The sequence below is a fragment of the Sturnira hondurensis genome, unplaced genomic scaffold, assembly GCF_014824575.4.
Source record: "Sturnira hondurensis isolate 20B ecotype Veracruz unplaced genomic scaffold, ASM1482457v3 Scaffold0017436, whole genome shotgun sequence".
NCBI lineage: Eukaryota > Metazoa > Chordata > Mammalia > Chiroptera > Phyllostomidae > Sturnira > Sturnira hondurensis.
The window spans coordinates 15,395,160-15,407,252 of record NW_028090067.1 but is presented as its reverse complement, the minus strand read 5'-3'; the positions used below and the strand labels follow the sequence as shown (position 1 = coordinate 15,407,252).

At 52.0% G+C, this 12,093-nt stretch overlaps 1 protein-coding gene across 2 annotated transcripts; it reads left to right on the top strand.

Moving 5' to 3' along the window:
* Positions 1-1,464: 1,464 nt before the first annotated feature.
* On the top strand, positions 1,465-10,272 carry LOC119002314 (apolipoprotein L3-like). Of its 2 annotated transcripts, XM_037068150.1 has the most exons (4): positions 1,465-1,511; positions 3,718-3,827; positions 6,144-6,264; positions 9,174-10,272. In XM_037068150.1, exons 2-4 carry the CDS (start codon positions 3,797-3,799, stop codon positions 10,063-10,065), a joined length of 1,044 nt encoding a protein of 347 aa, XP_036924045.1. In that variant the 5' UTR covers positions 1,465-1,511; positions 3,718-3,796; the 3' UTR covers positions 10,066-10,272. The 2 variants fall into 2 exon arrangements, with proteins under 2 accessions (XP_036924045.1, XP_036924046.1); XM_037068151.1 differs by lacking the exons at positions 1,465-1,511; positions 3,718-3,827 and adding an exon at positions 5,204-5,484.
* Positions 10,273-12,093: the final 1,821 nt, after the last annotated feature.

Here is a 12,093-nt window from a genome sequence, read left to right as displayed (position 1 = left end):
CCTGAGGACCTTGCGCTGAGTGAAACAAGCCATCACCAAAGACAACTACTGTGTGATTCCACGGAGACAGGAAGTGGAGTGGCAGGTTCCAGGGGCTGGGAGGAGGGGGATGGGGAGTTACGGTTCAGTGGGTGCAGTTTCTGTTTGACAAATGAAATGAGTTCTGGAGATCAGATGCACAAGAGTACAAATGTACTTCATCCTGAACAGCACACATAAAAATGGTTAAGATGGTAAATCACATGTGCATTTTTTACCAAAAGAAATTTTTTTACCCATCCATGGAAAGGTTGCGGGTTCAATTCCCAGGGCACATAACTATGTTGTTGATTTGACCCTCAGTCAGGGTGTGTGTGTGAGCAACCAACCCATGTTTCTCTTTTATATCCAAATCTCTGTCTCTCCCCCCCACCTGCCTTCCCTGCTTTCTTCCTCTCTCTAAACATATCCTTGGGCGAGGATTAAAAAAAACATGAAGGAAGTAAACAGGGTAAAAGGAGAAATAAACTCATTCTGCCCACTGTCCTTCCAAGTTGCTTCCTAAGCATTAGCAGGAGGAGGGGAATGGACTAGTAGGTCACAGGCCTGGTCCTGGCAAAGGGCTGAGCTACCTACAGCAGAGGGACTGTGACTTTGAGTGGGAGGGACACACAGAGTGGCCAGGTGGGTGAGATGCAGGTAGGCAAGCAGCCGTGTGGAGGGGAGAGCGCCTGGGGCTCTGTGTAGGGACCGGAGAAATAGACCTTTAGGACCCGCCTCCCATTAGCTATCTGTCCATAGGCTGTCGGCCAGAGAGGCCCGGGACAAAGCAATATTGATCTTTTTTATGGTTTAGTGGGACGATCCTTGGAAGGTTCAGAGAAAATTTCATTAGGTGATCCGTTCACTGAAACCTACAGTGAATTAAGGAATGGAATGGCTTCATTTGTAATGTACTATTTTGGGGCTTTGGTTTTTGGGTCCCCCTCCACTTTGTATGCTGATTTGGGAGCTCTCATTGCTTGTTAGAAGAATTACGAGGTTAAATGACATCACATTGTTTATTTCCTATTTCGCATATGGAAACCCTTCTCCCCTAAGAAGCCCACGAAGGCAAGACCTTATTCACCGGGTTCACTGTAGTACCCCCAGCCTAGCACTGTGTGTGTTTGTATGTGTATACCCATGTTGACATGTGGAGGAATTTTCAATCTTATTCCTAGAATCAAAACAAAAAGAAGCTCTTCTTGCCCTAAAGGGGTGTGCAAAACTAGATAATACTTCATCATAATCCCGTTCCAAATCTGATGGGTAATACCTAATCTGATGGGTAATTCCCCACCTGCCCACTGAATGGGGCAGGGGCTGGCAGAGTGGGGGGTTGGGTGCCTGCACAGTCCCTGAAATGACTGCCAGGACCTCCAACCTGGTGAGGTCATTCACTACAAGGAAGGATCGGAACGAGTTTTGCCTATTTCTGTTTCAGCTGCAGTGAAACCAAGGGGAGCAGTGCCTGAGCCTTGAGGGGAAAGGTTAGTAAGAGGGCGACAGGCTTGAGACCTGCAAAAGGAAGAGAGGAAGGGCGGTCCTTGGCTTACCAAGCCGCGGGAAACGCAGTCTGCCTGTTCTTCCACCAGCACTGGTTCTAATGTCTGAAAAGCCAACACTGAGTGTCTACTCGGGCCACAGGCACCGGTGAAAAGAGCTCGCACTGCCACACGCGATCCAGCAGGGGCTGTGTCTGATCGTCCCGGGGGAAGGTCGGGCTTTTCTGTGCGAGGTTGGCCACGGAAGGGGACCCCTCCAGGAAATAGCTGAGTGACAACAGGGGGCCCTGCTAGTCTCGGGGAACACTAACGTGAGCGGAACTCAGGGCTGGCAGGGCAGGCTTCTAATGGACGTGCCGTGAAGAAAGCTCCAGACTGGGTCAAGGCCGGACCAGGCCTTTCCTGCTCTCCTCCAGAGAGTCAGCGCTTCGGTTTGCTTGTTACGAAAGAACAGTGTGACTTTTCTGAGTAGAATTCTTATCAAATGTGCTTAACCCGCTCGTCTTGGTTCGCTTTTATGTTATAGGACTGCAAGAGGAGGATTTCTTTTCACCTCTTAGGATGCTCAGTGCATTATCAGACTTTTAAGGCAGATTTCTGCCCCACTGGTATTTAAAACAGAATGCATACCAGTACGTAAAGAAGTCCAGTGTTAGCAAAAGCTATGGGTGCAGCCGATCTGTTTGTAAGAATTATCCCATGAGTGGTAATTACAGGAAAGTAGTTCTAACAGGGCCTAGGACCACCTCTTAGTTTATATTTAGTGATTGAATGGATAGCACTGGGTGGCTAGTTCTCTTGGTTAGAGCACCATCCAGATATGCCGAGGTTGTGGGTTCGATCCCTGGTCAGGGCACATACAAAATACAAGAAACAACCAATGAGTGCACGAATAAGTGGAGCAGTGAAGCAATATTATTTTCTCTCTTTTTCTCTCCCTCTCCCCCCTTCCTGCCTCCTTTCCTCTCTCTCTCTCTCTCTACAATCAATAGATTAAAAATTTAAAAATAAAAAGGGTTTTAGATAGATCTGTTTATTTAAAAAAGACAACTGGGAAGTAGAAGAAACTGGGAAGTAGTAGAAAACTGGGAGAGGCAGACACCCTCCTACCCTGTGAGAATAAATGTAAATAGGTACCATTTGTTTGCATGAAAGTGTGGCTTGAGGTATGAAATAATATTTATATGTCGATACGCTCTGACACAGTCATTCTACTTCTAGAATTATCTTAGAGCAAGGAATCTCAAATGCAGGCAAAGTTTTATGTAAGAAGAATGTTTTTGCACCTTCAAGAATTAGAAAGAAGCTAAGGCCCAGAGGTAGGGGAGGACAGCCGAGTGGACTGGGCACCCTCGGGGAGGCCTGGCCCCCGACAGAAGGGCTCAGAGATGGAGCTGGGTCAGCAGGACCCCAGGCCTCTAGGGGACAGGGACCTTGTAAGAGCAAGGAGGGGACAGGCTTTGGGAAGCGACCGCACCAAGAAATTTGTCAAGACAGAGAGGTGGGCATGCGGCACAAGACAGTCTGGGAATGAGTAGCGTCACGGACCAGCAATCAGATGCGCACCAGGGGGCAGGCGGGGAATTAGAGAGGAGAGCGTGGTCCTCGCAGACGTGGGATCTGGCTCAGAGAGACTGCGGTTCGAGTGCCGGCTCCAGCACTGCTGTGAAAACTTGCCCTAACCCGAGTTCGGGTGAAAACCTGGGCTTTCTGCCCGTTCCCTCCCCTGTCAGACGGGAGCCACCGTGGGGCCCACCCCTCAAATGTGTGCGAGCACTTGCTGAGGGAATTAGGAAGGGACGCTGCCATAGGTCACGGTCAATGTTGGCTTTATTGATTAGTAACACAAATGCTCCAGCCTCAAGAAGTCTCCAAAACATTCCTTCCTGTCTTTTCTTCTGTGTTCGGCTTTATTGCTCATTTGGATTCATGGGTTCTCAGCTATCTGTCTCCTTGTCTGGTGGTCTTCTCCTTCTGTCCCTACTGGGCAACAGGAGTGTGCTGGGGGAGGTGAGCGACTTCTCTGGAAGAGCGGCGGGCAGAGCCCAGTACACAGAGAGACGCATTGGGTTCTGTCCACTTGGCACCTGTGTCCATCCCAGAGGGTACCACCCAAGACCCAGCCCCTTGCTGCTCCCTGTGGCCACAGCTGGCTCCCATTCCACCCACACTCTGTTTCCTCTTCCCCAAGGGTGAAGCGCCGCCTCTTCCTAGCCGGGCACAGGAGGGCGAGCTGAAAGGCAAAGCTCCGAGATCCCACCGCTGACACCATGGCCTCCGAAGATGGCGACGTCGACCCAGGTAGTCAGCGTCCTCTTCCCTGGCTGGTTCCTACTCATGACCTAGAACTGAGGGTGGCGCCTTCAGGCTGAGTTTAACCACACAGGAATCAGGAACCTGGAAGGGGGCCCATGAGGGCCCTCGAGCCCCCAACAGGGGCCAAGGGGAGCTCCCTCATTGCAGAACCTACAGGACACCCCCTCCCTGGTTTTGTCCTTGGGATGCTTGCCCTCCCACCCATGCAATGACGCAGAAGAGGCCAGGGCAGCCCATGAGCAGACAGAAGTCTCTGGTCCCCTGTACCTGGAACCTGCTAGTTCCAGATGAGACCTTCCCTGTCTGCACACCTCCACCTGCACGTCTGTGTTAGGGCCCAGCCCACGCTCCCAGTTATAAACACCTGCTTACCAGTTCGACTGTCTCAGGCAGGAGCTGCTTGTACGGATGGCAAATGTGCCTACAGAGGTCAGCTTTGTTGTCTGCCCCCTGCCCCCACCACCAGTACAGGCACAGAGGGAGTACTCTGATTCCCTCCCTCTAGACCTGGTTTCCTTTCTCCCTGTAAATGAACCAAGGGAAAGAACAAACAGCCCTCTACCCACCTAAATCAGGACTCTGTTGCCTTGGCAACCAAACCACCCTCCCAGGAGGGTCCCAGGAGAAAAATTTCTTGTTGGTGCTGCAGGATAAGGGAGGGGAGGACAGATGGGAAGCCAGGAGCTCCCGAGCGGGCTCTGGGATCCCCGAGGGAGGGCTAGAGCTGGCGGATTCCTGAGGATGAACCAGTTGATCTCTTGCTGAAGAAACCAGCAAGCCTGAGGTCACGGGTGCCGATGGGGAGGTGTGTCCCCTGGGACCCTCCTGGAGGGGAGAGAGGTGACATTGATTGATCACAGCGTTAGAGCCAAGGTCCAAACACCTATTTCCCCAATGACCCCCTTCCAGCCCTGACCCATGTGGTCAGTGGGTTGAGGGTTGTCTCAAAAGTGAAAGGTCACAGGTTTGATTCCCCGTCAGGGCACATGTGTGGGTTGTGGAATCGGCCCTTGGTCCCTTGTGAGTGAGAGGCATCCGATTATTGTTTGAGAGAAACATTAATCTCCTTTTCCCTCCCTTCCACTCTCCCTAAAGATAAAAAAATAAAATCTCAAAAAGGAAAAGACACCCCTCCACACTGCCCATCTTGGGGATTCTGTGAGCAGCAGGAGGAATCCTGTCAGCAGGGTAGTTTTACTGAAATCAGTGGTATGTGGTCTGAAACATTTTTTAATTAAAAAGTAAACACCCACAGGTACTGTACAGAGTAGAATGAAGAAATTGCATGAATTTTAAAACATAAGGAGGCAGTAAATTAATGTAAAGCAATGTCTGACACTGGGCTTCGACTCAGCCGCTGAGCTTTCTGCCTGGTGGCGTTGGGCCGTCACCCGTCAGTTTTGCTTTCCTTTTCTGGGAATAAGAATAATGTGTCTAGTGTGTCTATAGCAGGAAACATGTTTCGCCTCCTGTCTCTGCACACACAATGTACACACTAGTCTCCCACCCCTCAGCGGCCACTCCCCAGCCTCCAAATCCCCAAGGGTCACGCATTTTTGGCAACTCAGCTGGGCAGTCATCTTGCTTGCTCCGCGCTGATGGGAGTCTCTGTACAGTCAGTACAGGATTTACCCCGTTTAAGGTGAATACACTTGTTTCACGTCGCAGCAGGAATGCAGTTGTTACCGGGCGCTGCCCAGGCCCTGCTGGAGGCAGTAGGTCATGGTCATGCACCATGTGTGCCCTGGACTCTCTTTCTGAAAGACCAGTAAGTCTGAATTCCCAAATACATGGAGATCCCGGGAATCAGATAGTTAACCCTGGAGGCTGGAAGTCCCAGATCACGGTGCTGGCCGGGCCGTTTGCTGGGGAGAGCCCTCTTCCCCGTCTGCAGAGGGCGGCGTTCCTGCTCTGTCCTCACATGCGCCACACGGTACCTGTGTGCACAGGGGTGGGAGTGTGAGGGAGGGGGATGGGGAGAGAGGGAGGGTTCCAGTGTCTCTCTGTCTTCCCGTAAGCACACCAGTCACATTGGTTTAGGGCCCCGCACATATGAGCTCATTTAACCTTAACTGTCTCCTTAAAGGTAATTTCAAAACACAGTCACATGGTGGGGAGGTCCAGGCTTGAACATAAGGATTTTGGGGACCCACTTCAGGCCACAATACCACGCGAGGCATCAAAAGTACCTTAAGTGAGAGCTGCTCGGGAAGGTTAACATTTAACTACCTGATTTATACTCAATACCATTTACGTTCTACCACGATTTTTTCTCACCTATTCTATTTTCTGTCCCTCTAGACAGTGAAGAAATTCTTCCTGCCGTTGAGTTCTTACAGGACCCATCGAACATAGAGAATCTGCAGCACCTGCTGAGTGGTGAAGCCTGGGAGAGATTTGTGACTATGGCGCAATTGTCCAGGTAACTTCCAGGAGACACCTGTGTTGCCGTCAGATCTTTTTCCCAGATTTACCTGACTCTGCCAGGCACACCTCCTCGAGGCAGGATCCTGTGGTCGGGGTTGAACGTGTTTCTTCTCAAAAATCCATGAGGAAGACTTCCTTCCCATCATTAGTAGGTAGTGAATGACCTCAGGTTGAGAAGAGACAAAACCCGCAGGGGAAAGATTTCTTAATGACTCACTCTCTCATTCCTCTGTTCAATTTTATTTAGAGGAAAAGAAGATAGCGTATGTAAACTGTTTACCCCAATGACCGACACATAGTAGGTGCTCAGTTTACATGAACTTTTAAAAAGATGGTTGGGAAAACACGGGGGCCAAGGGTCTTCCTCCTGGAGATGAGAGGCAAGCAGGACTTGCTTGGGGACAAGCCTTCTGCATCCTGGTGCATGTGGAGTCCCTGGGGATTTGGCCAGAGGGCTCTCCCTCCCTCAGGGAGGACTTGGACACACACTGCAGGGCCTGCTGGCCCAGAAGGCGGAGAGGCCGGGTGGAGCTGGGCCGAGCTGGTGGAATCCTGACTCTGTCTCTGCCCAGCTCTGGGGTCTTAGAGCCTCTGATTTGTCACCTCTCTCTTCAGTGGGAACAGTGGGTCATGTGACAGGATGATGGTGAAGTCTCAGTGTGCGCTGCAGGGTCAAGGGTGAGGGACCAAGTGCAGTCATCCTGTCCAGGGGCCCAGACAGGCCTGCACCAGGCTCAGAGCCAGGGGTCAGGATGGAGCAGGACTGGGTCACGGTTGGCGGACCAGTAGGAAGACTTGGCAGTGGGGCTGGGACGAAGGCTTGCCAGGCACAAACTGAGGGGATATCCTGTGTGTGGGAGGGGACATTTCTTCCTTCCCTGATTCGGTCCCCTCACTGCTGGGTGTAGTGGGCAAGGGTGACTCTCCTCCACACTCTGCCTGGGAGGTGGGGTCCTGTCTACGATTTGGGAACCTCTTCCATTCTACATCGTGTCATCCCTGACCACGATGAAGGCAGAATGTGTGGCTTAGGACAGACTCCAGCATCAGAATGGCTGGCTGTGGCTTCTGTGTAACTCGAAGGATTCCGGTGCACCCCGTCAACCCTCTGAGTCTGAGGGAGGTGCTCCCTGCCCCACTCGTCCGGATGCAGGTCTCAGGCCCAGCGAGTCATGTCCATGGTTGGCAAAGTGGCCTGTGTCTCTAAGAGGTTCCATGAACTTGGACACGGCCTTGATGTGCACTCAAGGGAAGCTGATACCAGGTCATGTGCGAGCTAGGCTGCTGACACCTGAGAGGTCGGGGGTGCTAGCTGGGGGGCAGGAGAGTTCTGCGAACCAAGGTTTATAGGAGATCCCCCGCTTCCCTGTGAACTGGGGCTGTGCTTGGATCCAGTGACCTTCAGTTGAGGAGGTCAAAGGGCACCAGGCTTGGCAGAGAGCAGATGCCACCCAAAGTGACCATTAATGTGATGGATTGAAAGTGTCCACAATTGCCACAATGCATATGTGAGGGCACAGTCCCCAATGCTGCCATCCCTTTGACGCCACTCAGAGCACTCACTGAAAGCTGTCACACCCACAGCTATAGTCTGTGACAGGGAAGGACACAGGTCACAGCCAGCCACAGCAGAGAAGCCCGAGGCAGAGTCAGGGAGGGTGTGAAATGTGGAGCCTCCATTGTCCCCTGATGCCTCGCTGTCCTGCATTCAACTGTGACAATGCGCACGAAGCATTGCCAGCCAGGGGAGCTCGCCCTGGGGATAAAAAACTACCTCGACCCTTGTGCAGACGGCGAGGAAGCTCCTACCCAGGCCGACGGCAGCACCTGTCCCAACTAAGAAGAGGGACGGGGCTCCACTCTGAATGCAGCAAAGAGCCCTGGGGGTTTAGAGCCAAAGAGCAGAGTTGGGGGACAGTGGGTGGGAAGTGACTAAGAGGGGGTGCCACGGGGCCAGGGGACCCTCGCTAAGCTCACCTAACAGGGTCCTTGCTACAGGCAGGTCACGGACCGGGGCACCAGAGTGGGGGGAGAGGAAATGATCAGCTCTCACGGGACATCCGTCACCACAGTTGGGAGACTCCCTGACCTGACTCATCAGGATTCTTGCTAGGGCTGCAACGGACAGGCTGTCAAGGACCGAACATGGAAGGCCAAGGTCAAGGCCTAGTTGAGAAGAGGGCTCAGAAGAGCCCAATGTGCATTTGCAGAGTCCCTCTCACCCGGAGCCTCAGCACCCAGAGGGTTCCCGGGGTGGGTCACATGCTGCCCGCATGGCTGACCTGTGGTGTCCAGCCCCTCTTGGATGTCTAAAAAATGTCTTTAGTTTCTAGTTCCTTCTTAGACCAGAACTGACACCATGGGACCCCAAAGCCCCAACATATGTCACCTTGTCAGACTGCCCAGTGGCCACATGCCAGGCTCCTATGCATCAGGACACTCGAGGGACCCAGAGAGCATGTCCCAGTGTCTAAGGCGAAGGGCAGGCCTCTTGGGGCCCAAGTTCCGTCTGCACCACAGTCCAGGGTTCTGGGAAGGAAGGTGTTTCGGATCCCGCCCACTCTCCCTTGAAGGCCCTCAGAGTTCCCGGTCCCCACATGGGGTGGTGGGGACGGGGTCATCCTGCCCTTGAGTGAGAAGCCGTCTCCATCAAATACTGACTGACCACTTCGGGGCATCGTGGGGGGATTTCCCTGTTTATCCCCGATCAAACCAGTGCTGCGGAGGATGTCCAAGGGACAAAGTATGTGTTTAATGTTGAAAGAAAAAAAATCGCTACATTTGTAAAATTCTTTCTGTGTAATATATAGTCAAAGCTCTGTCATTATGCAAGATGGATCTTAGTGAGCCAATGTGCGGATATGCAAACTGTCCTCCTTATTCACTTGACCTGCATCATTACAGGGATGAGGCAGATGTGCTATATGACGACTTGAACCAGCTGAGCAGACTCATGGCCGTGGAAGAAGATGACAAGGACCAGCTGTGTAGGGAGGTGGTTCTGAAGGAGTTTCCTCGGGTGGGACAGGAGCTGGAGGAGCGCATAGGGAAGCTCCACGCGCTGGCAGACAGCGTTGACAAGGTGCACAGGCGCTGTACCATAACCAACGTGGTGGCTAGTTCCACTGGTGCTCTTTCTAGCATTCTGACCATCGCCGGCCTGTCCCTGGCACCTGTGACAGCAGGGGCCAGTTTGATGCTTGCAGCAACTGGGGCGGGACTGGGGGTAGCAGCTGTCATGACCAGTGTGTCCACCAGCATCGTGGAAACTGCAAAGAACAAGTCAGCACAAGCCAAAGCCAGTCACCTAGTGTCTGACGCCATCGACAGTGAGGAGCTGGTCATGGAGGGTTTAAGTCGCAGCGCACCCAGAGTTGCTTCCTTAGTCAACTGCATCCGATCCATGCATAAAATTGTGAAGAACGTCCGTGCCTACAAACTGGCCAAAGCCAGCCCTCTCTTAACATCGAAGGCCAAGGTTTTCCTGGCCACAGGGGAGATGTCAGTCCGAAGAAGCAGGCAGATACGGAAAGCTTTCGGTGGCACCGCTCTGGCCATGACCAAAGGAGCCAGGGTGTTTGGTTTGGTCACCGCAGGTGCCTTCCTTCTAGTGGACGTATACACCATTGTGAAGGAGACACAGCGCCTGCGCGAGGGGCCAAAGGCAGAGCTGGCTGGACAACTGAGGGAGCAGGCCCGGGGGCTGGAGAAGAGGCTGGAGGAACTCAGACGGCTTCACGGAAACCTGCAGGATGTCATGTGCTCCAAGGACGCAGTGAACGAAAACTGTGGCTAAGCCACACCAGCCAGGGCTATAGAAACCCCTGCAGATCCCCCCAGTGCGTGGAAGGCAGCGTCCCCGTGGGCTTTCGTCCTTCTACACACGTGTGGGAAACTGGAAGATTTCTGAGATGAAGATCTCGCAGCTCCCAACTTTCGGAGGGTATCGTTGTCCCCTGATTTCCAGAGGCTTGGCCTTTAACTGCTTTTAGAAATTTTGATTTTCTTTTTTTTTTTAATTTTTTAAAATATTTTATTTATTTATTTATCTTTAGAGGAGAAGGAGAGAAGAAGAGAAACATCAATGTATGATTGTCTTTCATACATCCCCTGCTGGGAGTTGGCCTGCAGGGAACCGACCTGCAACCCAGGCATGTGCCCTGACTGGGAATCGAACCTTGATCCTCTGGTTCGCAGGCCTGTGCTCAATCCACTGAGCTACACCAGCCAGGGCTTTGATTTTCTTTATGTGGATGTTTTTCTATTAAAATCCCGTGGGAATGCGCCCCAAAGTGCCTTCCTGGCGTGCGTTGTTAGAGTCCGCCCCTCCCTGTGTCGCAGGAGACTCCACAGGAAGGAATCTGAGACCTGGCCAGGGACTAGGTTCCCTGGTTGCCAGGGAACACCTTTTAATACTTAGGTGGCCAATAGGCATGAGGGGCCAGAAGGGAAACAAAGTCAGGGCCCTGGCCACTGCAGTTAACAAAGGACTTTATACAGGAGGCCAGAAGTGCAGGAAGACACGCCTCGCCCGTGACCCAGCCGTCCTGAGCCTGGTTCCGTCAGGCTGCCAGGCATTCGGAGCAACACACGGAGACTGTGACAGTGGGGAGGGGGAGCCCTTGCAAGTCTGTGTGCGTCATCTCTAGTGGGAAAGGAAAACCTTGAGGCTCTGGGTCCACCCCAGACCTAGAAGGGAGTAGGGGAGGAGTCTGAGGTGCCCAAAGTAAGGGCCCAGAAACCATTTTGGTTCATTGTCTGCCCCCTGTCATGTGTGCAAAATGTACAAGTAGAGTCAGGAGCAAGATAAGATTTTGGGCTAACAGACTCCCATACTTACCTACGTCTGGGCAGTCCCGTCACTCTGGGAAAGCTGCACCACCTGTCCCCGCCCATCAAAACGTCGCCTCTTCACCCCGCCCGCCAACTGTGTAAGTCCTCAGGACAAAGGGCCTTCTTCTCTGTTCTTGACTCAAGGCTCCTTGCAAACGAGAGCCTCTGTCCTCGAAGCTCCTGGCAACCCCGTTGTTGGCCACCCGGGCCTTTTGCCACCTTGCTCTCACCACCCTTGCTTTCGCTCCCCCACTCACTAATTAACTTTGCTTGTACACTAATGGGCTCACAGACCTGTCATCCTTTTTTAAAATATATTTTATTGATTATGCTATTAGAGTTGTCCCATTTCCCTGCCTTTATTCCCCTCCGCCCTGCACACCCCCTCCCACCCACTTCCCCTCCCTTAGTTCCTGTCCGTGGGTCACACATATAAGTTCTTTGGCTTCTACATTTTCTACACTAGTCTTAACCTCCCCCTGTCTATTTTCTACCTACCATTTATGCTACTTATTCTCTGTACTTTCTCCCCCTCTCTCCCACTCCCCTGTTGCTAACCCCCCATGTGATCTCCATTTCTGTGGTTCTGTTCCTATTCTAGTTGTTTGCTTCGTTTGCTTTTGTTTTTGTTTTGGGTTGGTTGTGAATAACTGTGAGTTTGCTGTCATTTTACTGTTGATATTTTTAATATTCTTTGTCTTAGATACATCCCTTTAACATTTCATATAATAAGGGCTGGGTGATGATGAACTCCTTTAACTTGACCTTATCTGAGAAGCACTTTACCTGCCCTTCCATTCTCAATGAAAGCTTTGCTGGGTAGAGCAATCTTGGATGTAGGTCCTTGCCTTTCATGACTTGGAATACTTCCTTCCAGCCCCTTCTTGCCAGTAAGGTCTGTTTTGAGAAATCAGCTGACAGTCTGATGGGATCTCCTTTGTAGGTAACTGTCTTTTCTCCTCCTGCTTCTAAGTTTCTCTCCTTCATTTTA